At 45.2% G+C, this 26,873-nt stretch overlaps 1 protein-coding gene across 7 annotated transcripts in view; it reads right to left on the minus strand.

The window, feature by feature from the left end:
• The window catches only part of SEMA5B (semaphorin 5B), a 261,572-nt gene that overhangs the window by 124,650 nt on the left and 110,049 nt on the right, over nucleotides 1-26,873 (minus strand). For all 7 annotated transcript variants that reach the window (XR_014585958.1, XM_083841544.1, XM_083841547.1 and 4 more), the window contains one exon: nucleotides 13,183-13,388. Coding sequence is in view for 6 of the 7 variants with exons in the window: in XM_083841544.1 (XP_083697670.1) it covers nucleotides 13,183-13,336 (154 nt within the window). In the remaining variant the exon portion in view is untranslated. The remainder of the gene's footprint in view (nucleotides 1-13,182; nucleotides 13,389-26,873) is intronic.

The following is a 26,873-nucleotide window of genomic DNA, read 5'->3' on the forward strand; positions in this document are numbered from 1 at the left end:
CTCCATCTGCACCAGATAAAAACCCTGTCACCTGGAGCTGGAAGCTTCCAGCTCTTCTCAACATTCCTGTCACGCTACGTAGCCACACACAACACGTGTACCTCCTCTGCTCTTCAACGAAAAGGCATGAGTTAAGGAATAACTCAGCCCGTCTAACCTTCAAGCATCTCCACCTCCTACACTCCTCTGGGACCCTTAATGATGTACTAGCACCCGGGAGGCACCGCAGTTTCACCTCTGGCATTCTCCTAACTAATGGGGCTCTGTCTTCTTTTCCCGTAGCTCTTTAGGTGCGGAGACATTTCTGAGGCAAGCAGCAGAACCGGCAACAATAACACCTTTCAGGTGGGTTAGCTGGCTGACATGTGCTGCAGATCTCCTGGCATTTCTGTTGGCTGACGGGGGTGGGATTAGGGGATTGCTATATAATGATGATACCTTTTAAGGATCCTACTTTTAGGCCACAATTTCTCTTGTCATTTTGCTTTCTCTCGTACCAACTTTTTCCTACTAACTAACCCACTATTACAGTGCGGTGGCAGGAAGAAAATTTCTTCATCTGCTGCTCTAAGCAAAAGCTCCTCACTTCAGAGAGGTACACTCATCAGTCCATCCTTCTAATGGCAAGCGCTGACAAATCACAGGTAAAAATAATTAAAAAAAAAATTAAAGGCAGTAGGTAGCTTGAATCCTTCCACGTTGGCTGAAATGTCAATCAAGCCAAGAAATAACAGGCAGTGTCTTGATTTCTATTACTACTGCAGGTGGTACAACTTATAAAGAAACCCTTCCCAGTTATTAAATTAAAGGCTTCAAGGCATGCATCCTCATAGCAAAATTAAGCTTTTATAGGCATGTAGTTGGAGATTATTAAACCCAGCATGGTCTCAGCTAACAATGTCTAAATGTGAGTTGTCAGAATTAATGCCAAATGGCACATTCTCCTTCCAAACCTTCTTTCTTCCTGTTAGAGGGAAGGGATAAAGTGGAATGGAAACATAGCCAGGACATGGGTCTTTTTTCATTCGATACATTCAAATCTATTGCTCAGAGCACAGGCATCCCTAAGGACAGTTCTTGCCTTTCATTTTGAAACAAGCTCAGTTGTGCAAGGTAAGTGCTGCCCTGGGCCTATCCCATATTAGCTGAAGTTTACACATATGGACCCAATGAACTCCAGAGTTTACTTGTATTTGACCTTTCTCAGAAGGCTGATTTTTCCAGTGCTGACTCTTTAATTTGGCTGGAAACCTTCAGTGCTGGGGCATGTTTACATTTGCAAAAGTATCTGTTTAAAAACAGTATGAAAAATTAAAACCCAAGGCCCTGGCTTTGCATGTCGGCAGCAGGAGCCGGAAAGCTAGGAACCACATAGCTTAGGGGCGAAATGCTCATCAAGGCCTCCTTTGTGCTCCTCATCTCTAATCATTTCCAGGGGGTTAAAGATCCCTGCTCTCACTTCCTCCACATTAGGACCGACAAACAACAGTTTAATAGCTTCCAACACCGCCCAGCGCCAGCCCTCTGATTCGGTGCCTCTGAAGCTCCCCGAGTGCAGCTCAAGGTGGTTCAGGTGTCCAGCTGCAAGAGCACAGGGCTCCGCAGGAAACGCGCGTCTGCAGGCACAGCTGTGCTCGGGCGTTCGTGCGTGCAGAAGACAAGGTGAAAAGAGGCCCTCTGCCATTTCGGCAGGTGGTCTCTGCAGCCTGCTAGCGCACTGCTCTGCACCAGGTCCCTGAGAGCCCAGGAGCGGGACAAGGATCAGCTGCACATATGCTGGCGTGCTGAGTTGTAGGAGCTGGGTTTAAGGGCCTGATCCAGGGGCTCTTCAAATCATTGGCAGTTTTCCACCGAGCTTGATGGGTTTTGGATCAGCTTCTAAAGACGTGGTAAACCTGGTAATACTTGAGCCTTCACCTCCTCAAAACCAGCTGCTCCCCACCTCACCCTTACGCTGTGTGTTTTGGAGGGAAGAAGTGTGTAAACACTGCGCTGAGACTTCCCTGCCTGAAGGACAGCACGTACTGCTTCATCTCACTTGAGGCCACTTGTAGCTCCCTTCTCCAGCAGGCTGCAACAGCTCCGTGCAGCCAGCACACACCTCGCAAGAGCAGAGAGGTTAAATACCTGTGCCTTGAAATTGTAAAGTCATTGCAAGGTGGATGGAGCCTGGCTAACCACAGTGTTTTTCAAGAGCATCTCTTCTGGAGTAATTCTCAGCATGGGCTGCCTAGCCTGGAGCGAATGAAGCTAAACAAAACAGGACCAAGCAGTCTTTGTGCAATGTAAGGATATATCCACATATAAAAACCACCCGTGTTCCTATCTGAGCTAGCTTTGAATACCAGTGAAGCTGCATGAGCAAAAACCTCAGCTTGAATTGCTCATCCAAGTCTTTCTCCTGTGTTTTGGGCAGAGCTTGCAGCTCAACACAAATACCTCAGTGCCAGCTGCAAAGTCATTATCTTCATGGGAGCTAGCTCGATGAAAGCTAATTCAGGGACATCCACATGAGTCCTTTTCATTCTTTTGTGTAGCAGTGTAGTCACACATTAAGGGTGTCCACACATGGAGTTTTTTTGGAATAGCTCCTCATGACTAGTGCCAGATATAGCCACTAGTTGTGCCATCATGTAGAAACACGAGTCTCCTGCTAAAAATGGGAGGATTGGGAGAAAAGCTTCAAAGATCATAAAAAGACCTTAAGGGAGGAAGACAGCGAAGTTAAACATGAAGGAAGCTCCAGGCGCTGCATTCCAGAAAATACAACCTGAACCAGATGAATTATGTAAAGCCCCTGAAAAATAAGCTGATTCAACAGTAAAGATTTGTGTAATGAGGTAGAGCATACGTACAGAATTGAGGTCCTGCCAGACTCAATGGGCATAAGTAAATTACCTGTTCTGCAGCATTCAAACCTATTTTTGTGCAGTGTTAACTTGACCACACATGAATGCTTCCTTTACTGACTCAAGATGGTCTCTTAAAAGTTCTCTTAACTCAGCTCACTACTTTATGGCATATTTAATTTCTGTACTTGAGCATTTCAGCATTCATGGGGAGGCCAGATGACAGTCATGACTTCTGTAACTGCACAATCTTCTCTTCTTTTGATTTATTTCAGCCCTGGCACAGGACAAACCATGTTCAGCAACTGGTAGATACTACAGTTTGCAAGTACACAACCACTTAGATCTTTTCCAGACTACCCTCTAGCCTGGAGGACTCTCAGTGTTGGATCCCAACAAATGACCAACACATAGATGTAAATCACTTTGTAATGGAAGGGAAAGTTTCAGGCTGTCTTCTTGGTATACACTGATTAAACGATCCCTTTTCAGAATTAGACCTACTATCTTAAATCTATTCGCTTGTCAAGGCCTGCAAAGTCAGATCATCCTCTGCATCAATTATCCTCAGATAATATTCAGAGCACTTTCCACAAAGCAGACTGTAGCCTGCTACGAGTGAGGTCGCAGTTTCCATTCTGTACGGGTCACCAACCAAAACCCATAGGTGACAAAGCAAGCAAGGTTGCAACCAAAGATCAGAAGGCTAATGACTACCCATGCTACCGCCTGTCTTCTCAAACACAGCAAGTGTGGACACCTCCAATGATGCATAAAAGTTAGTGACAACTTACAGCATTATCTTTATTAGACTGGCAATGAATCATATTTTAATATCAGCCTCATTTTAAATTTTAGCTCTCTGTTGTAGGTCACACCACAGGTTAGTGCAATAGTCTTTGAAAATGTTTCACTCCTACCCCATGCTGAGATGTAGAAAAAAAGGCTCCACAACAGAAAAACACCCCACAATTCAGCAAAATTGTCTGGGGAAGGAGAAATCTTTTGATGCGCGGGCAGAGCTGAGCAAACAAATGTGTCAGCACTCAGAGCTCAACTTTACTCAGGAGGCCAGAAAACTCCAACTGGCTTTACCCCAAAAATCCTCCTACACATGCATATCACCCTGCTGTCTTGTCTTCCCATCACCACCTCCACCTCATTACTGGTATTCTCTCGTTCTTTAACCTGAGCTGTTGAAATCTTTAATTGTACATTAAATACGTCCTAATCCCAACTGCTGCAATACCCAGCTTCATTGCCTTCCTAAATCTCTGATCTCCAATCATATATATGAGGACTCCAAAGGCTGCTGGCAGAGTATGCTCCCTTCTATAAAATGGGTCAACCCCACACCATGCCACAGCCAGCTGTTTCCTTATCTCTGCCCTCAATATCCAAATCCAATTTAGATATCCTTCCAGCTGTCTCATTTTCATGGTTTCACCCAGTTTACCCATCTTACTATGCATTCACCACTCCTCTGACCCCTGCTTTCTTCTCTAGCAGTCTTTATCTTCCAGCTGTGTTTCTACCTCATTTCCTGTCCACTCATTCAATTCTTTCTGTCTCAACCAACTACAGGACTCCCAGGATGAGAGAAACAATGAGCTAACCCACCAGTGGTGTAAGTGCCACCACGACTGCTGAGTGAAGAGAACCATTCCCTTTTGAGGAGATCCAAGAAGCTCAAGTGTTGCCCTCTCCAACCTCTCCAAGAGCACATGGATAGGAAATGACTGGAAGAAAAAAGAGTAAGACCTTCTCTCTTGTTATCATGAACGAGAGAACAGTCCTATCTCTCAACTATCAAGTAAAGGAAGGAGGCTTTGCTTCTTACCACCCTGAAGGGAAGAAATGAACCGAAGACCCAGGTAAGCACAGTGATCATATTAACCAAGTCATGATATCATTTAAAATTGCGTCATATCTAGATGATTTTATGCTGTCTCTTCACTGCCTACACTTCCTCCTTGAACTGACCTTGAACTGTCGAGCGTCTTTCGCCCAAGAGAGAAACGACACCTGGAGATGTAGGCATGGTTCCAAGTACCCGACACCGCTAACGCTGGAGTCCTCTCTGTCTTGGGGAAATCACGAAACCATTTAGTGTCTCATGGCTTTAAATTGTTAAATAGGTTTGGTGATACTGGCTAGGCCATCCACGCCTCGTTATCTGTAAAGCACGCAATGTGCAGGAGGCACTAACTGCTGCTAGCGCATACTGAGCATATTTACTCCTTGTTTTCTAAATTTCAATCATTTCTTCAAAACAAGTGCTGCTAAATTGTTTCAATATGGAGAAAGAAGAACATAGTCCAAACCTAATTTTTGCAAAAGTACAATTATGACTGCTTGTTTATTTACTTTTTTATTATTAATATGGAGCAGCTGGAAAAACACACTCGTCTGTCAGGAAGAACCCAGGGATTCAATCCCAGATAAAGAAAACACCAGATAACAAGCACAAACTGGTGCTCGCTCCCAGTAGGGGACATTTCGCTGTTATGCTGTCCTGGGGGTCCCTCAAGGAAGGAGATCAAAGGACTGTGAGTCACATTCCTGTTTCTTCACATTTCTGCAGTTCTTCCGTACTTCTGCTCCACCAGAGAGGCCACTCCTGGCCCATTCTCTCTCTCTCACTTGGGTTCTTCTCACCTATCTGCACATGGTGAAGGGCAGGCAGAAGTCGAGCAGTACTCCCAGGACAGCCAGACAGCAGGAGTGTGCCCCACCACAACCTTGTGAAACCACACTGACCAGTGCCACACACAGCCCCGCTGTTAGCTCCCCCTGAGCTTTCTTGTTTTCTTACGAATGGTGCAGAGTGTTTAAGTATCGTGATCCATTGTTTACCGAGACGAGCCCTGCAGCTGCCACGCAATCTCCCTCGCTGAGAACGATAAGGTGAGTGCTCATGCATCACTTGCAGCTTCCTGTGGCATTCTGATCGGTATAATCCCTCTTTTCAGACAGGAAAGCAAGCTGCATCTTGGCTCCTGCAGCCGTTACGGTCTGATGGAAAAAAACACTCCTTTGTCATCGTTCAGTCATCGTTCAAACCACCTCCTCCACATCTGGAGGCAGATTTTTTTTTTCACTGTCCTTACGTTTGTATGTCTACATCAGACACTTGTGCCAACAGAGATGGTGCAAGATTCAAGACAACTGTTTTCACGGCGAGAATATTGAGAATATTTCACGGCAGGATATTGAGAGAGGGCAGAGAAATGATGGCTGAAGTCTCCTTGAGTTTCACATGCAGGTACGCAGATCTGCCACAGAAGCAGATGTGTCTGATTCTGATGAACAGAAGTTGACCCTCTTTGCCAGCTCACCAGAGACTGAACTGGATATAACAAGTCAAATGTATAATCTGTACATTTTAGCTAGCTGGACCTCTGAGGGCTCCTGTTTTCTGTGGACAAAGGTCCCATCGTGAGTCAGTTACAACAATGAATCAGAACAGGGGCCGTAAAATCCTTAAAGAGTTTTGAAATGAACCTGTTCTCATAAGGATCAGTGTTTTTAAATTGGAAGCTGTCTGATAATAGTATGGGATTATCAAAGACCACATTTCACTGATGACCTGCACCTCTTCATTAATGTGCTGTGAAACAGAGCAATCCCCGTGTATAAAACACAAATCGGAATTTTGCAACTCAAGCACTCTCATTAAAAACATTCTAAGGATTGCCCAGTGCTAGCAAAAAGGAAAGGAGGGGTGATATGTAAAATCTGAGGGTTTTTAGGCCAAAGCACAAAGGTTTCTTCAGGATTTTATCTGCACCTCCCAAAGCTAGAAATGATCACAAAAATCTGTAACCAAGTCCACTGTGCATTACAGATTACAGATTCTCATGCAGATAATTCTATATCAAGCCCAGTAACACAGTAGATTTCTTATCCACTTGATTCAGCCATGCTAGACGAACAGGTTGACCAGCTGGACCAAAGGTTGCTACCAAGGGAGCTCCCTAGGAACAGCATTACATAGACTTGATATTTTGGTTCTGTGCACTTTGGCTGTGGCCTTGTTCAGCACATAAGCACACACTTGGTTCCAAGTCCACAATCCCATTGACTTCAAGGTGCATGGAAGGTTTTAAGAGAACAGGATATTTTAATACTCATCAGAAGCTTACGTGCTCAATAAACAAGGTCTGCCATAGCACTGACTCACAGCTTATTCAGTTAGGGAACTAGACAAAGTGAACTCTAAAACTCCAAATGAGGTCTCTGTAAGGCATGTTTTTGTTTGCACTGAAACACAGAAGAAGATAAGCACTTTGCTTTGCTTCCCACAATGTTTCCTTTCTCCAAAGCGGTGCTGCCTGGGATCTGAAGAGAGGCAGTCCGCTTCTATGGCCTGCACTCAACCACTGTACCAGAGGAAGGACCAAGCACATGGAGCCCCTTGTCTCACTTACAATGGAAAATATAAATAAGCTCCTCTGCTGCTGCTCAGAGGTTTTCATGCCCTTGGTCCATGCCTCCTACCTTGGTGACCTTCTGTTCATCCACACTGCAAGCCCACCTCACTCAGTCCTGCTACTGAGAATGCTTCACCCGAGCTATCATACCTCATGAATGCTTCATCTCCCCCTGCTCCTCTATTTGAGTTACCCAAAAACTTTGCCTCCTGAAGCTCCACCATAGTCTTCCTTTTCTCTCCTGCTTGCCAGTGATTCGCTCTGTCTAAAGCCTTTTGTGAATGAAGGGCACTCTTCCAAGACCCCCTTTCTCCTTGAGGCCTGAAGGAACAGCAGCACACTGAATCATTTCTTCAATCAAATTTCATTGCACTCATTTGTGAAGTGCCTTGGACATCGTTAATGGGGAAGTGGCAAAGAACTAGCATCATTATTGTTATAATTATCATTACGGAATGAAAAATATATTGAGAGCTGTTGGGTGTAATTTTCAGAAGTTTTGCCTGAGAGCAAATTACTTCCCTAACCACTGTATATTTATGGCTTTATTAGTCATAATTTTTAAACAAATTCTAAATCAACCCTAAAGAAGAAAATATCAGCTTCATTTGCCACAGTTCCATTTTTCAAGATTAAAAAGAAAATTGCCACTAGGCTTGCTTAATGGAAACAAAATCTAAACTGAAATGCACTGAAGGTCAAGTTTCCTATAGCATCCCAATCTTATGCATAGGATACCACCAGTTACCGGTCAGCACTCCATCATTTGTTACGTTTGGGCTCCTCGTGTGGAGACTCAAGGGCAGCAAGGCTATGAGCTAGAAGAGCCATAATGCATTTGCCTTCCCTTTAGCGTTTAGCCAGATACACTTCTCAGACTTCACCCCACAACCTTCATCCACTGTTACCTAAAGTTTTGGTTTGGATTCTCAAAATCACACTTGCTCAATAAAAGTTTAAATCTTTATCAGAATTTCCTAAGGGGCTTTCTTAGCTGACTTTTGGAGCGGGTAGATGCTAAAGTGTTTTGTGGTGGTGATTTTTTTTTTTCTTTCCATCAATGTACAGTAAAGGGAATAACGTATTAGTGACCAAATCAAAAATAGTGGGGGTGTTTGGTAAAACATCAGGAACCTTCAAAAGGAATAAATCATACCCTATTATCCTTCAGCCCACAAAGTTAAAACAGCTTTTGCTTTCAATACAACAAGCAAACACTTAACTGCTCCCCGCAGATCTCAGAGTTTGAAGCTGGCCACATTTCAATAAAATGTTGTTTAAAGAACGAAAATATTGAGAAAATATATAGCAAGCAACATTCAAGCAACCTGAATCACATTCATCTGGTAAGAGGCAATAATTACAGTTGGTCTGAACTGAAATCCCAGATTTAAGCACTCTCAAACTAATACATTTTAAAAACCTGAGGCAACAGACAGAACAATTTGCCTGCATTTAGCAGAGATTGAGAAGCAGACAATGGCCAAATGCTGCATGCCCAGAACTCACACCAGCAGTGATGATACAGGCTGCCAAGCTGAGATTTGCAGTCCTGAGAAGATCTGGGATATAAGCTACTTAACCAAGTGCACCTCTCTCCTATGCTTCAGCATGGGATTACCTGAGGTGTTTCTGGGGACAAAGAAAGGCTGCAATTACTAAAGCAGGGGAGCACAAATGATATTCTTTCGGCTTACACAAACTGCCATGACCCAGGGGAGAAAGCACTGGCAGACAGAACAGAGAAGGACCTGGGAGTCTGTCATAATTTTTTTTTTTCCTTTTTTTTTTTTTTTTTTTTTTTCTGAGCACAGTGATTTAATGGATAAAACTAAAGAGAAATAAATAATGGTACGAACTGCAAGTGAAAACCTGTCTACAACTCATTTCCAGTTGAGCTGTGAACATCCAAGTGATTCATGTAACACAGATGAGTTTGCAAACTTTTAAGCACTTTCCTGGTAAACAAGCTGAAACCGAACTCTCCACCCATTACAAACTTATATGCACATGTCAGTCATGGCTCTGGCTCCTGAAACAACAGATCTTATACAGTATTGCCATGGCAGAAGATGTTTTTGGCTTTCCCAAGGGGCATGTTACAAAGGGAGCTCCAAAAGTCTTTAATGAATAACAATTTAATGACTAACACAGCTCTGTGTCTAAGAAGCAGCTGTATAATAACGATCGTGTTAAGAAACGCATCTGCATGGCAAGGGCTTAGCCCAGTTGCCAATTCAGGGACCGATCTCTTGATTATAAGATACACATGGAGAAGACTAGAAAGATGATCATAACTGGAAGGAACCTGAAACATTTTCTCTGGTTTTAGGCTTACCAGCGCAGTCTACACTGGAGCTGTGCTGGGATGATGTAATGTTTGTTTAAATGGGACGTGTACGCATGTGTGCATGCATGCATAAATATAGAAGGATGCACTAAGAATATTTATGACTTGTTTCACTAATTTCTCAACCCACTGAAAAATAAACAAGCATGCAAGATCCTTAATGTAGCTACCCACTCACAGCCAAACGGGTAATAAGACCCCAGAAACAGGCTCCTGGGAAGTAAAAGATCATTTTCGTATTGATCTAACAAGGGAAATCAAACTTTAACCAGATTTCCTATAAGCACAGAGTAGAACAATCTAATTACGAAAAGCCCATACCGGTTATGTTATTATTGTTGGTGAGCTGTACAGTGAGCATCATTTATAAGCCCCAGAGAAACTGGGGCACCCCTGTGTTAGCTCGGTGCCATACAGACACACAGGACAGCGCTCACAGCACAAATTCTTAACCTGGCCCCCTCAGTCAGTATGTGGTCTGCTAGGACAAACCGTTCAGCCCACAGCCCATTCCCAGCCCCCATCTCACCTGGCAGTGCAAACTTTGACCTTGAGCATGCAAAATAAGGACATTTAGGACCAGAATTTAGGTCCCTGGCTTGTCTAGACCATTTTCTCAAAGTCACAAGTAATGGCAGGTGGTTTGGGGAATGGCCTCTGTAAGGCAACAGATGTGTCTTCAGGTCCAAACACAGCTAAAATAAAACCTTTCTGCGTATGTAGACTCCTTTCTGCTTAAATGGGTAGGTCATGTGCTGTATTCTCTCTTTCTTACCCCTCCCATAGCAATACAAAGAGATGTGTGTTCAAACAGAACATTGATTCATGCAGGTGAGCTACAGTAAACAAGAGATGACACACAGAAAATCGAGAATTCTCAGAAAAGAAGACAGAAAGGAGTTTTACTTGGATTCTTCCATGATGAGGATATTATCTAGCAGACCTCCACCAGGAGTGGATGTTAAGAATATCATAGTCTGGAGGAAAAGTACAATAAAAAGAGAGGCTGAGCATAAGCAAGGTGGGAACTAAAGGCTGGAGAACTCAAAACATGTTCCAGCAACCCTTTTGTCTTGCGATAGGAAGCCTGGACAGCAGTGTTGTGAAAAAGAAGCTCTTCGACTCTTTTGTGACATAAATTGTTTTGTTAGTCTGTTCATTCCGACAGTAAATTAATGCATCCCATATGACTGAATGGTCTGGGGCCTTATTTATTATTGCCACCCATCCACTGAAGATTGCTGGTGCCAAGTAATGCTCTCCCCTGGCAGCAGGAGCAGCAGCAGAGCAGCTGCTGGGGTCACCCTTGCAGTTGTTGGCTCAACGCTCCCATTGTACGGCAGGTTGTGATCCATGGGACGATGTATTTGGCGACCCACAGGAAGCCCACAAGGCACACAATTAAGCGGAGAGACATCCTCAGAGCAATCCACAACAGCATGTTAGAAGTAAATTTCCCTGCTGGTCCCCCCCTTGCAGCCGAAACCTGCTTGTGCTGGTGTCAGAACGGGGTACAGTTTTAAGGTAAATTATGTTTCTAACTGAGATGTGTCTGGAGGTGTGAGCCCTCTTCCACAGAACATAAATACCACGTGCAGTGGAAACAAGGTGCCTTTAACTTTATTTCTATGTATTTTCCATCAGCAGAGAATACAGGATTAGGCTGTATCACGAACAGTCCTGAGGAAACAGGTGTTGAGGATAACCAATAACCATGCCTCTAACTTGGGTTAAGAGCTTATCATTTGGGTTTATGATAATCTGGGGCATTTTCTTGATGTGTATGAAATTCCAAACCTTTTTTCTTTTCTATAATTGGGAAGTTCTAATTAACGCATAACTGGCTTTGCCTTCTATCATTAAAGGCAGGAAGGGAATGAGAACAGTAAAAGGGGAGGAGTGAAAAAATCTTGCCTGATTTAAACAAAGCAAATTGGCAGATCATGAGTGTATTTACTTAGCCATCACTTCTGCAGAGAAGTACACATACTGAATGCCAAAAATGCCCACCTATTCCTCAAAATCAGGAATCAGGACGCTAATATTCCCTGTAGAATGATTTATCTGAGTGCTGGATCCCACAAACATGTATTCTGTAAACTCAAAAAAGTTTGGTGCTCCTGGCTAATAGGAAGAGTACGCACTTTTTCTCATTTTTTTTATCAATAACATCCTCATCATTGTATGATCTGTTTAAATATCCAACTGAGTTCCAACACGTTTTTAACCACAAGGGTTTCTCCTTTCACCCTCCCTGGTTTAACAGACGGCCAGACTTATTTAGCAATTAAAATCAAGGTTTATTTACCCACCAGAGCAAGGTTAGAGCCAGTGCCATATCATGTAGGCTTAAAGATTTTGTTAATTTACTTTAATCCATTTAAATCTTTAAAGCACAGGTAATGGAAAACAGACAAGAAACCTCTTACACTTTCCAAATGAAGAGAGAACAGTTTCTTCCTCTCCAAAGAAGAGTAAAGCTCTCCAGAAGAACCCTGAAAGGTCAGGAAGGAAGCCTTTGACTGCTTTCTTCCTGGAAACCCTATCTCAAAGGTCACAAAACCACTGCTAAATTGCCTTTAGTAAAGAAACTAACTAGAGACACACTGCAAGGTACTTAATTGCCTTTAGCAAAGAATGTAACAAGAGACGCATTGCAAGGCCTTAAGTGGGAACCAAAATCAATATTTCAACATTTAGGAAGAAACCACTTTTAGCAAGGAGATTCAGCAGCTGATGATGCTGGCATACGGAGCTTAATGCACAAGGCTGGGGTGAATGCAGAAATAATAAATATTAATACCAGCATCATGAGCTAAGTGCCATGTGGGTGCATGGACGGGTTGGACAGACAGCAACTTAGGAGTACACAGACGTTCATGGAAAATCCAACTGGGATAAGAACAAGGGTAATTCCAAGTCACAAAGGAACAGTAAAAGGATTGCCCACATTTTTCTGTGGTGCAGCAGGACACTGCGGTACAAAGGCTCCCTCTTACATTCTTAAGACCTTGTCGAGTGTCCAGGTGAAAGACAGAAAAACTACTGGCAGAGGTGATAAATAACACACACACACACACACACAAAAAGGCAACAAAAAATGTCAGTCACTTGCTGCAATTTTAAATCAATTTACTTCTCCTGCATTCAGAGAAGTCCAAATTCTCTCTCACTTTTCACTTTTTATGCAACTGGATCCAGCCAGCCATGAGAGGTATATAAAACACTACTGAATCCATTTAGAAGAAAGGAAACTGAGACACAGTTTCAACACGGCACAAGGTTACTGGGAGGCTGTAGCAGAATTGGAAGTGGAGGTTCTTAGACGAGTAGTCCCTAAGCTGCCTGAATTATGTGACTGCTATGAAACCTCAGAGTGAAAACCCTGCAAAGCATCAAAGCGAATGTGATTCACCAGCCCACTTGCACTGGCCTGTGGATAGCAGGTGTATGGAAAAGCACCAACTAAACCATCATCCATAACAACACCAGGAAGGACTTCAAAATGGATCATCCTACTGGAACTTGAAACAGGAATAGAAGCTCTTACCTTCAAAAGCAATTGTGGGGTGTTCTTTCCTGACACACTGCTGATGTTCAGCTTCAGAGTATTCAGGTACATTCTGTGATGCTGAGAGATGAAAAGCAAGAAGAAAAAGGCTTGGCAATGACAGGGAAATGGCCTTTAATCTTGAAACAACCATGACTGAAGGGCGGTCGCAGATCTAGCTTCCAAGGTAGGCCCAGGGAGGATACCTGAAACACAAATAATTCCACTTTCAGAAAGATGAATGCTTATCCAAAGTGTGTAACGTGGGTAGAGAAGGGTGGAGTTCCCCTTTCATCCCAACCCCACTTGTGGTAAGTACACATGAAAATATCCCACAAAACAGCAACTAAAAAACAAATGACCCAATTTAAGACTGTATTTTCGCTTTTAACTTCAAAGAGAGGTGAAGTGCACAGCTTTGTAAATATCCCTGTGTAGCTGTGGGGTATATGCCCTCACACAGTACCCAGTGTGCAATGGTTAGTGGTGACAATATGGAATCACAAATTCTCCAGGTGTAAACGTGTCCTCCGGTGGACACCTCACTCCCCAGCTGCATGACATGTCCACGTTTAAATGTTGTGTTATTGCTAAGAGCACGTCAGAACACGTGCAAGTAATGCTGTTCTAATAGGAGATTTATACATTTTACCACTGCTGTTTTAAATGTCTTGAAACAAGAAAAGCCAATTTAAAGGTGTTGCCAGGAAAGTGCTAATTAAGGTGTAACATAAAAATTAAGAGCTTAATAGGGAGAATGGTGAGAAGCGAGTCAATTGCCTGCATTATCGTGGGATGCTAGAGCTCCCAGACACAAGAGCTGAGCCACGGCTAAAGAGGAGGAGCTCTTCTCTCCAGCTAGGAGAGGGGCAAATCATGCCTTTTCTACGTGAGCGGTTTTCAACAATAGAAGCAGAAGAGATATAGCTCTAAAAGCTCCCCAGGGCCTACCGGGCCTGAGGCAGGGGATGGAGGATTAATTAGCCCATGCCACAAGCTCCCCAAGATGCTGCGGCAGCTTAGGAAAATCTGCATTGCCAAATTTAATCTTACTGATGTGCACATTGTATTTTCCTACGTAACTGTGTTCAATTATTGCAAACACGTGTTTTCAAACAAATGGAGTCTTCTATCCTTGAATCTTACCTAGTGATAAAGCTGATTCAGATTAAATTCGCACATAATGAGATTTTCAATTCCCGTGGGTGTAGTGATTCATAAAGGGAGCATAACAGTCAACTCCTGCAGTGCCCAATACCTCTATATTTTTGTTTGGAGACTCCAAATCACCTTCAGTGAGCTGAAGTGGCAGACTGGGAGCTAGTAACGTGAGGCACTGATAAGCAATGGCAGGCTCATGGCGTGGAGCGAACTCCAACACAGGGGACAATGCTGTGACATCGAGGAGCTGGAAGAAGTTTGTAAAGGTCCTTGGGCACCACAGGACCAATAATCGAGTGCTTACGGCAGCAATGGGAGACAGCCCGTTTGAAAGATGGAGCCTATGTTTTATTCTTATCTGTATTTCTCTGTGATTTTAAACACTGGCATAAAGATGAGTTGCTAGTGCATCCATTATGCATATCCCCTGCAGTAGCTGCGTACCACTGACTGAAAATAACATTGGCATTCAGAATTTGGGGTAGTTCTTGGGACTTGGTTTCCTAAGTACTGTGAGTGAGAGATTACAGCATTTCACAATTTTTCCAGACCCATATACATACAGATTTTATGCAGAACTGTATGAAATCCCCTTCCATTTCTCCAAAGGAATTTCTACAGCACTTCACTATGGAGCTGTGCTTTGGTTTTTTTTTGTTGTTGTTGTTGTTGTTTTTAACACAGCAAATATAATGTTAAATTAAAAAAATGGGACTGGCAGAAGTTATAGATGTGAAATCATTCAAAGCTAAAGCCAGCACAGCGTTTAGTCATTAAGCACAAGCGTACTGCAGGGCATACACAAATGGGTACTGTGGCATCTCAGATGATGGAGATGTTGTGCAAGTCACGCTGTAATGGAAGTTATTGATGATGAAGCATTGGATTATTTTTTCAGCCATTGGTTTAAATGACAATTTTTTCAGTATAGATCCAGAAGTTAAATACAGCACACAGATGTGAACCCCAGGGAGATGCATTTCTGTAGCTCCACTAAAAGTTTCAGAAGAGACGAAGCCAAACCTTCCCTAGATAGGAGGTGGTTGTTGTGGGAAATGCATATTGCAAGAGGACTTCTTCACTGTCAGATATCCTTGTTGGAAACTGGAAGAGACAGGCACAGAAATCTGACTTTACACGTGCCGTACTCCTCCCAGTGCAGCTGTTATTAGCTAATCCTAGAAATAAGGTACTAAGCTAGACAGACTTTTGATCTGAGCCAATACGGCTGTTTTCATGTACGAAGCATCCAAAAAATGATCTCAAGTCAGGTGAATGAAACTTTTAAATTAGATAACAGTGCTCAAGGACACAGAGCAGAGCTTCCCCGCAGTCCTCCAATGCTCCTCTAGGGCCTTGTGTGGTCTAGAATCAGCAGATGAGTAAATTCAAGCCTCGCACTCAACAGGGCCATGAAATGAGAAAACGTTGCATACAAGAAAGTTTCATAATGTCCCACTGCCTATTCTGTGCCAAAGCAGAGTACATTTACTAGTGTTTTGTCTGGACTAGTTGTAGAATGTGCCAAGTAGCTGGATTTCTGCCACTTTCCCTGGGAGATTTTACCACAGTCCAAGGGACTTCAGCATTCCTTTGAAAGCTGTAACCAGTGTTTGGGGTAAAGCTCCATCTTCTTTTTCCTTATTGTCATAGGGAAATCCAAAGTGTACATGAAAATCATGGTTTTGAACTTGATGTGGAGTGGAAATACATGATCAAAGAAAGATGAAAAATAATATAAAAAGCTTGTATCCCTCCCTTCCTTGGCTACCTCTTTCATCCAATTACATCCATCAAATCTACTAAACAAAATCTGTGCCATGTGCAGCCCTGAACTGGAGTCAGTGAGTCAGCAGGTAAATACCAGCTTGATCAAGGGCAAAAGAAATCAGAGCCCTAGAGCATCGGCTGAACAAAATTCAGACAGCAGATAGTGTTGCAAACGGTTACTCCTACAATCTGCCCCTTCTCAGGCTGCTTTGGTCATTTTCTTCTGAATATTTTAAGAGAGGCCCTAACTAAGTAACTGCTATTCCCAGCTGCTGCAACTTTATTTCCAAAAAACCCATACTCACCATATGAAAAAGTGCTGTGTGCAGGAGGAGATCAACTGTAGGCCAAGAGCAAACTAGTGGCTGTCTGGGAGAGTCTGGCAGCTAGTTATGAAGTGTAAATGTTTTAATTCTGCTGGAGATGGCCAGACTCAAGCCTCCCATTTTGCCCCAGCTGCAGATTTTCACTGTGAGGGCTGGAGCCCGCGGGGTGCCGAGGAGCAGCCCTCCGCCGCCGGACTGCCGAAGCACCGCACGTCCTAAGCGCAGCCCAGGCTCGCTGTGGCTTGCGCTGCTGGAACTTGTCCTAGTGCTAAGCCGTTTAGACACAGTTTAAATGCTATAAAAAGAGCTGTTCTTATTAAAGTCTCTCTGCTCAAAATGGCTTAGGGCTCAAGAAATCAGCTGTCAAGGTTTCAGTACAGATGAGAGACAAGAGCTGAAATCCCTGGTTAAACTCAAATCCCAGGCAGGACATATCGTTTCCATTCTGTATTCGCTCATTTTGATGTATCTTTACCACCTTGGCTATTTCCCCACTCCAAAATGCAGACACATTAAAAAAAAAGGGATGAAAATGTCCAACAAGATTGTCTGTCCAAGTCTTTCTGTCCTCTCCCTCCTGAAAGCCCGTGGCGGAGGCCCCAAGGCCCTGGGGTGGCTGGGGCCTCTCTCCCCCCTCTCCTGCCATGCGCACTGAAGCCCTCTGGCCCTCTGCCAGAAAGGTCAACAAATTCAGGCTCTGCTGGATCCAGTGAAATACGCTCCAGAGAGAGGCATTTTGTAGAGCACCGCTTCTGCCACCATCCTCTTGTCTCCTAAATCAGGCTCCCTCAGCTCCCGGCTCCCTCCGCTGTGGCGGCACAGGACGGGCCGAGGGCTGCTCCTCCTGCGGGAGGTCTGCAGGCCCAATGTGTCACCCGAGGGGAGACGCGCAGCCCCGGCGGCCCTGCGAGCACAGACCCACTGGCACATGCCTCCTTCTCCCAGCAGCCTGACAGGATCGGCCTGCATCCTGCCAGGCCTCGTGGCTTCGCCCCCCGCCCAAGCGCGGTGCCCGCGGTCCCCCCTGTGTTCGCTCTCGGGGCGAGAGGCTTCTCCAGCTCCCCCGGTATTGTAGCGTTGCAACTCCATCGATTTCACAGGAACTAATCCTGATTTACAGAGGGTAACTCAGATCAGGCCCCCTTTGACTAAAGCTCCGTGTCTAAAAGAAAAATACCTTCAATCAATCTTCAGGGCTTTAAAACAAAGCGCACTTTAAAAATGGCTGTACCAGGAATCCATATCCTGCTTTCCTCTGACTGTAACTATCATTTTGACTTAATAAAACGTGACAGTAAAGTTTAAGGATAAAAGAAAATGCTTCATCTTTCATTTTAAAGAAAAGAGATGCCTTTAAAAAAGGCTAAAAAAGGAACCTCCTGAAAAAGCATTAATTCTCCCGTTCGGGATCTTTTGTCATTGGCACAGTTATGATTTTATTAGAATGGGATACCAGAGAGAAGAAGAGCAGAGGCAAGAGTTGAACACTGAAGTATTCAAAAAAGCACTGGCAGAATTAAGGAAATAAATACAAACATTTTAAAGCACGGCAGCTCAGCAATGCGGCTACGACAGGCTGGCACAGGCGGCTCTGCCCTAGAAAAGAGAACTGCGAGGCCAACAAAACCTCGGCCCTTGTCCCTGCGCCGCTCCGCGCCCTCCCCTCCAGCAGGAATTCCTTCCTTGGGCTGGCTCAAGGGCTGGGCACGCTGTCGAAGAAAAGGCACGGCCTTTCCTCTGGCCCTGGCCATGTCACTGGGCTCAGCCCCTAGTGCCTGTGCTGGGGACATGGAGCCGCCTCGCAGTCGAAAAACGTCTCGCTGCACCTGCGTGTCTGCCTGCCAGCTCTCGTGTGCCCCCCAGCCTGGACTCCTGCATACTGAGCTTTGCCCGTTCATTTATTTTTGAGGCAAACACACGGGAGCTGGGTTCTGTCATGCTGTCCTGTGCCCCGTGCTCAGGGATTCCCACAACAGCATCCAAGAGCCTCACACTGAACCTGCTCTCACAACACCCCAGGAAGGGAGAACCACATCTTCATGCATCTAATCCGAGGGTTATGTTTTAAAGAAACCCTACAGTTCAACAGCGGGGTGGAAACTGGAGCTCCACACTCACCGCCGGGCACCCTCCCAGCTCCTGCCTCTCGGCCAGCACGGTACCCGCCGCAGCATCGCGGTAGGTTTTATATCAGGAACAAAACAATCAAGATCTCACAATACAGGTCACTTCGTTGCAACCTTTCTGTTATCTAGATCTATATAAATAATTCAGGTAACTCAGCAGAGGAGAAATCAGTTTAACCTAATATGCTGCTTGGTTCAGGGCCCATGAAGCCTGTAGTAGAGCTGAATAGTAATAGTCTACAGCTTGATCTTCTTCAGACTACATCCCACAAAAGATTGACAGCATAATTTGGGGTATTTTATTTCTAGAATGTTTTTCAATTGCTGTTCAAACCCACCTACGACTGGTCAAGGTCCCAAACCACAGAACGCAGCGGGAAGTTCTCATTCAGCTCAGGTAACGGAGGCAAAGCTCTTTTAATGAGGGCTCAGCCCAAAAAGAGTCGGTCGGTGTCAGGGCCCTTCCCGTGGCTGGGTGTGTGCACTCCGTGAGCCCCATCCAGCTCCCACCTGGTGGCTTGGCCTCAGCACCAGGTTTGTGGCAGCACCGTCCTGCAAACTGAGCACTTTCCTCACCTTCGGAGGAGGCCCTCCAGAACAGGAACCTACTATAAAAAGCTGCCATTAAATAAGGCTGATTCAACAATAAAAGCCTGTGTAACAGAGCAAAATACGCTGTGCTGCTGGGTTCCTGCCAAGGCCAGTGGGCATAAATAAATACCTGCTCTGCTGACACTCAGCCCTGCCTTTGAATAGCGCTAACCTGACCACACATCGAGTTTGTCCCCAACTGCCTCGAGAGGCTCTCCCCAAAGGGCTCTAGATCTCTTTTTTACAGGCTACACATAATATCAAGACATGAGAGGTTTGGGGAGGGTTTGTTTGGGATATGAATTTAGCACTTGTGAAAAGGTGCCTTGGAGTCTGAAGTCTTCTGTTTATCCAAAGATCGGATTTGGCAACGAAAGCTTACACACATTTATTTCCCTGGTGTTAGGCTTCTGCCACTCTCCAGAAGACTGCCTCTACACCAGGGATGGAAAGACCTTCCGTTTGTTGCTCACAGACTCACCTCTCTGTGAGACTGTCAAAGCAGAGGTATTTTTGGGACCTGGACCGACTGTGGAGTTATTTTTCATGTGCTCCATCTGTGAAACACGGAGACAAAGGCTAAGGCTCCGATTTGCAACAGCTACACAACAGCAGAATGCAAGGGATGCTGTGGTACTTAGCCCGACTGCAATTCAGCCCCAAGTTTGCTGCAGCCTGGATTAGGACTCGGGAGCTCCTGGCTCCCAGTCAAGGCCTCTGGATGCTCCATCGACAGGGCAGGATGAATGAGTGCAACGCGCAGCCCAAGCGGTGAGGCATCCCCTGGGCACCCGGGACAGCAACAGCAGGTTATCGATTTCAGAGCCCTGCCTGCAGCAGAGGAGCGCGCCCAGTGCTCTGCAGTCTCTCTTCTTGCTGTACACATGATGTAGAGTCCTCTGCACGGCTGCTGTAAATCCAGATGTAAAGGACCAGCTGTGCTGTTTACGTGCAGATCAGCTACGTAATGCAGGTACTGTCGGTTCAGCATCAGAGTTACTGCAACCAGCCCTCACTGCCAACAGGCTCTTTTTGGCTTGAGATTTAGTACCCAAGCCCACATACCCACGCCTTAAACCTATAGCTTGTAGAAACACTACAACACTAGATATGTAGAAACACTACTGCAGCAGCTTCTCTTCCAGTTGCCCCCTGCACAGTGTGGGAATGGCTTGTACCTTTGCAAATTAGCAGAGCCACAGGCCCTACCACCAGCCTGGAGGGGCTGATATACCTGCAGTGATTCCCAGACGTGGGGTGCTCCACCTGCACCTCCAACCTGCAGCTGTGGCATTACAGCTGGCGAAACCGAGGCACGACAAACTCTGGTTTTGGTCACTAGTCACCAGTAATGACAACCAGTTTCTGGTAGTCAGGAAAAGAAGTAAACTCTTCCCTACTCTTCTAAATGTTCCTGATATAGGGCTTTTTTTTTTCCTTTTTTTTTTTCTCACAGTTTATTAGGAAAACTGTAAGTGCCCTTATATTTTGAGCTACTAGAGTACTAGTCTTTGTTTTATTGACACTAGTTTTTTATTCAACTCTAATTACAGGGTCCATTGGAGTCATCTGATGGGATTTTAGTATGGAAGTTAGTGACAGTGGTTCCAAATTGTACCAGACCTAATGCAGGTTGGAAACTGGCACGATTTCTCTCTTCACGCTGTGAGGACAAGCCAGGGACCACGGCAGTGCACAGACTGCACTGAGCAGATAGGCAGCCCCCATAAGCTGCGTAGTGCCCACTGTGGTGACCCTGTGGCTGCACAGCTGGGAAAACACTAAGATGAAATTAGAAAAGAAACCTTATTTATCCTTTGAGCTGAAGCAATCTTAGAATTTGACTCTCCAGCAGAGGAAAATCAAGCCATGAAATCATCCCACCAATCAACCTCCCAGCTGAGAATCAGCCATAACATACAGGCATCATTTTCCCTCGAGCCTTGTTTTCCCAGTTTAAAGACTACAGCACTGGCACCGCTGCTGCCACCCGCCTCTTGTGCTCCATGCCCCAGATCCTCCCCGCACGGGGGTCAGAGGCAGACGATGTGATGCCACAAGCCACCTCTGCGCTCCCCGCAGCTCCTTCCCGTGCTGGTGAAAGTAACTTTCTCTTTTAATGCTTGCCGGTGCAAGAGAGAAACCACAGCTTGTTTTTGTCAAAGACTTGTGATTACCAGTTGCCACATAACACAGACGCACGGCTTCATTGTAACTCCAGGAGAATAAAGCCTTGCTGGAGCGCTGCTCCCAAGTTTCAGCCTGCTTGGAGACAAGAATATGTTTTGCTGCAGCTTCTTCCTGGCACTGTGCAGCATCATTTATCATATGGAAACCCTTGGCCAGAAGGCATTCAAGCGGCCAATATATGCCCCAAATCCAAACAGACAAAATAATAATTGTCAGCCAGGCTCTTTTTTCTCCTGCCATGCCCAGCTCTCCTCTTGTTTCTCGCAGCAGCAGCTACCTGTTGGCTCCGATAACTCTTCCCCCTGCCTTGGGCTGCCCCGACTCTGGCGTTTCCCCCGGGGTGCTGCAGGGGAGCGGGGCTCCTGCCAGACCTACCTGGCTGCCGGGCGGCACCGGAGGGCAGCGATGCGGGAACGGGCAGCTCACAAGAGACAGGTTATTACTGACTGCTGTGGGTAAACGAAACGGGACCGATTCCTCATCTGCTGAAAACAACAGCGACATCAATTTACCCCCGGAAAATATTCGGTGTTCAGCAATTTCTGAAAAGGCTGAGCTGAATTTTCCTCTTTCTCCGAAAACCCTGTGCAACCTATCCGATACTAGGAGCGTGGCTCTGTGCTCCCTGCTAATCCGAGCTCCCCAACACAGGAATTACTGTACGGGGTCACAGCAAGACCCTTTTAGCACTTTTCTCAAACATATTTAGGCAAAGAGAACGTGAAGCAGGGCAGCGACCCCTCAAAAAGCCCTTGGCTGCATTCTTTTAACGAACTGGAGTCATAATTTTCATTGCCCACAGATTTACTTTACGTGAACAGCCTATAGTATGCATGGTCCCAACCACGTAAGATGTCCCTTTCCCTAAATTCCCAGAAACCAAGGTGATGCAGAATTTAATGCAAACCCTGTGACCTAGCTAAGCATCTCCGTGCCGGAAAGGAAGGGATGAATACCTGAGACTAACAGCACAGACCATCCCCCACACCCAGCTCTTTGGCCATTTCCAATGTCCAGCCAAAACCTCAGCTTGGAGGACGCTCTGTGAGGCATCCTTGGGCAGGAGAAGCAGTGGGCCAACGGTGTGCCCCAGCCCTGGGGTGCCAGCATTGCTCCTCAGAAATGCTTTGGAAAAGCCAAGCAAGCCCTCAGACAGAAACCTCACTGTCAGCTTCCAGGAGGCAGGGCCTGAGCACGCGTTTGGGGGCTGATACGGTTTTTATACACTGCAAGGCCAGGCTTTCCGGAGCAGATGAATTATTTGTAATGAATTCCAATCACACGGCGCTCCAGCCCCCACACCTTCGTACTGCATATATAACCAAATTAGTTTAGAAGATGTAAGTTATTCAGGGACTTAGCTGTTCAGTCTGGCCTTGGAGGATTTGCTCTCATTATGGCTTTTATGCAAATTCTGTCCTCCAAATCTCTTCTGAATCAATTATTACTAGATTAATTTAAACATGTCCACCTGGGGTGCCTGTATATCATGTGCCTCATGTTAAAAAGTAAAAAGGATGATAATGAATTCAGGAGGTGACGGAAACAGATTCCTGCTTTGTGGAAATGTGACCTTTTTGCATAATGTCATAAAAGAAAGAAGTTCCCTCAAGAAACATGGCAGATAGGGTCGGTGGTTGGATCAGCTGGGCTTTCAATCACTCTTTGGAAATTAGCATGATACAATAAAAAATTAATAAGAAATTAAAAAAAAATCACTTTAATGCTCCAGACTATTAAAGTCTTCGATGGACTACTAATTGAAATGTAATGCTTAATTTTAAGCAATGCCATTTTATTAATGGTAAAAACTTGAATTAATGTCATTAACCAATGTTAATATTACAAATCCCCTGAGGGATAACAAAGCAATTATGTTATTCACAGAACCGAAGTGGGGGGGCCAATGTAGTCTGTACACGACTTCACTAAGGCGGAAGACATCGCTTCCATCTGCATTTCCTCTACTGAGAAAGGGGGTTTGTTTGTTTTTTTTTTGAGCAAAGAGGAGGGAGAGGAAGAGAAGAATTTGCACTAAGTTAATTACTGCTGATTTTCAGGCTCTTAATAGCTAGGAAATTATTCTATTACTCAAACACCATACTGTGGGGATTCTGGAAAAATAATTTGGGAAGGAGAAATTGATTACACACCCTCCTTCTTGGAGCCTCTCCTGCATGCAATAGGATCCTAATACACCTGGCATTAAATGGCTTTATGAAGCTGTGCTGGTTTGCATCTGCCAGGAATCAGGCCCAGTCTAATGACCAAAGAGGTCACCTTTTGTGATACCAAATGCCCTCAAGTCTACTTGAGGGGAATTGCTTTTATTTCTTCTAGTTTTGCAAGTTCAGCATCTTGTCAGATGCACTGCTAATGCAGCAGGATAGATGGGGAAGCGCTAATTAAAGGCCAAACCCAATACCCTTGCCAACTGGCAGAAGTCGCAATGCCCAGAGGGAATAAGGACCTTGTATGATGTGGTTTAATACACCACTTACCCCAGAACAACCACGTCTGAGATAAACCCTCCTTTACCTATAGTTTTGTTGTCTGGCTGATAATTCAGGGACAATGGGGAGATTCAGCAAGCCAGAGAAGGAAGATCTCCCCGGGGAGCTCCTAACCTTGCTGTTACTGCTCACAATTCCAAAGATTTTTGCTTCATATTTGGGCAAAGTGAAAGTGCTCCATGCACCCAGCACACCATTGTCACAATCCACGACTAACACAAACGCCTTGTTCAGCGCGTGCTTTTCAAGGCAAGTGGTCAAACGTGCCACAAATTCGCAAACAGTGTTAATACATGGGAAAAGATACAAAAATGCATTTCATCTGTTTCATATAATGTGCTCTGCTGTACACCAGCTTTCAGACTGCTCAGGAGATTCTTCCAACACTGTCCAGCCAAGCATTTTTTTTTTAAATTAAATTCATCTCCTTCTTGGGGGAAAAAGAAAAGCATTGACACTAATTACTGCCAGCCTTCTCATTTGTCTTGTAAGGTGTAAAACCTGAGTACTAACCCAAAAGAAACAACTGAAAAAGACCACAGATTTCCATGGAGTGAGACTCTACCCCCAAATTTGGTCGGGTATAATACCATGGACTCAGCTGGGTGGCTGGGACCAGGGCGTCCTTCTTTCTTTGTGGCCCAAGCACAAAGCACCCAAGTGGCTCTTTATGTTTCCGTTCAGGATATAGATATAGCTGTAAAACACAATGAGATTTGGGGATTTTACTTAAATTGATACATTACCGAGCAATCTTATTATAAATGGGAAACTGAGCAAGAGGAAGAATTACTGCAAGGTTTCCACTGTGCTTACCAATGAGATCCAGCACACGGCAGCCTTCAGTCTATGGAGACAGTTATGCTCGACAGCATGATGCCTTTTCTCCTGAAAACTTGCAAATCTTTACTTTTTGTCTTCCGGTAACAGCCTCTCTCTTACCTTTTATCTCCCCCATTTCCTCAAAGAGCAACATTAAACCTCCCATGAAATATCTCCAAAGTCCTCTCTGTCACTCTTCTATTTTCTCTCCCAACTCCTCACTCCCTCTTTGAAAACAGAGGGAGGGGAAGGCACCGAAGACACCAAGGTCAAGGCAGAGTGAGACAAAGTCAAATTCCTGCAATCATTTAAAACCGCACACCATCAGAGCATTACGGCGACGCGAGACGTTATGGATTGCAGTTTAATAGATCACAATGGAGGCTGATGGGGGAGAGGGGAAGAGAGAAATGGTCCTTCCACGTTGAGACTAAGTGATTAAAGTGCACGAGTGGGCAGGGGACCGCGACAGCATTTGTGTTCATAAAGCCGAGACTTGCTTCTCGATATTAATGGCCGCACCACTGTCGCCAGACTCAATGTTTTGTTATTGCGTGATTAATTGAAAGTCACACGCAATGACATATTACAGACAGGATAAAGCTGTCACTGGGAAGCAATTCTTCACCGTAATTCCTGCCAGTCGCTACACTCTGAAATTGCATACCCCGTTACAGACGACCCCTCCAGCACAAACGCATTACATATCTTTATATAAATAACAGTGACTAACAACAGCAGTCTGAGGTAATCTCTGTGGGATATGAAATACAGAAAAAGGTAAGACAGAGAAATAGTCTTCAGATATTAGTAAGCTTGTCCGTGCTAATCTCCATCAAATGAGCCATTTCTCTTTTTCTCTAAAATAAAAACCGTTCTTGCTGGAGAAATACAAAGTGTGATAAAAGGACATGTTGTGGCATAAATGACAACTCGAAGCCTTTCTTCTTCAAAAGGCCACCAGTTCTAAATCTTAAAAACCTATCTTGATCAAGACTAATTAAACTTCGACACAGTCGCTTTATCACTTACTTAGGTCAGTAAGTAAGTATCAGTAACTGGTCCGGCTCACTTTTTTAAAGCCCCCAGATCAAAGACGCTTTTATATTTCTTTTGGCAGCAGCGAGAAGATATCAAATCATTAATTTTCTCCATGCAGTTTATTTCAGTCAGAATCAACACATTCAAAATACAATGTGGAAAAAAAAAAAAAAAAAACAGTGCTCAAGGGGAAGGACACAGGCCCCGGGGGGAATACAGGTGCCCAGGAAATAGCCCACGTCTCCTATATTTTGTATATGGCAAATTCACAGCTGAATTGCCAGCGATGGTAGAAGGCTGCCTAACTTTCAGCCGGAGCTCAGAGCTCCGTTTCCCGTACCGCCGGCTCACGGTCAGGTCTGTCCCAACGCCCATCTAATGTCCTCGCTATCTGAACGCGAAGGGGAGGTAACACCCCACTACTCACAGGGGACTTATTTTAGAGCCCCCCCCCCTCGGAGGGGTTGGCACCAGCACCCCCTGTCCTGCCACGTCCCCACTGCCGGGCTCCCTTTCAGGCCCCCTTGGAGACACGCAGAGCCTGAAGCTGTCTTCAAATATTAGCCTGGGCCACCCGCCTCGGCTCTGTCCCCGAGCAGTGCCCAGAAAGAAGAAGGGACGCGGGGGCTTTACCTGCTCGCACGGCGGGCTCTCGCGGGCTCTGGTACATCTGCCAGAGGCAGGAGCCAACGGAGGCGGGGATGGAAGCACAAAGGCCGGGCTGTCCGGTGGCCCGGCGGCCAACGCGAGCTCTGTCTTCCCCTAACCCAGCCCGAGCCCTGCAAGGGAGTAAATCTGTGTCCACTGGCCTTTTTAACAGTCACTTAATGACCGTTAACTTTTTCAGCCAGCCATTGACTCTAATGGCATGTGCATTCACCCACCATAATACCTCTGCCGGCCTTCATTAATTTACCATGCATAATTTCTCTGAAAGCGTTTGCCAATAGAATACCCCTAAACTGACTCACTAACTCGCCAAGATAAAGCACTTTCTGTCTGAGGCCATTATGCAGATTCACAGCCTTCTCCTCAAACAAGTTGGAAGAAGTAGGAGCTGCTCGGTGGCTGCGCGCTCTTCTGGACGCAGCGACGTGCGCCACTGGGGCCGCAGACACAAGAGCATCGAGGACAAAAGCAACTTAGGTGAA

This window comes from Anser anser, assembly GCF_964211835.1.
Source record: "Anser anser genome assembly, chromosome: 6".
Lineage (NCBI taxonomy): Eukaryota > Metazoa > Chordata > Aves > Anseriformes > Anatidae > Anser > Anser anser.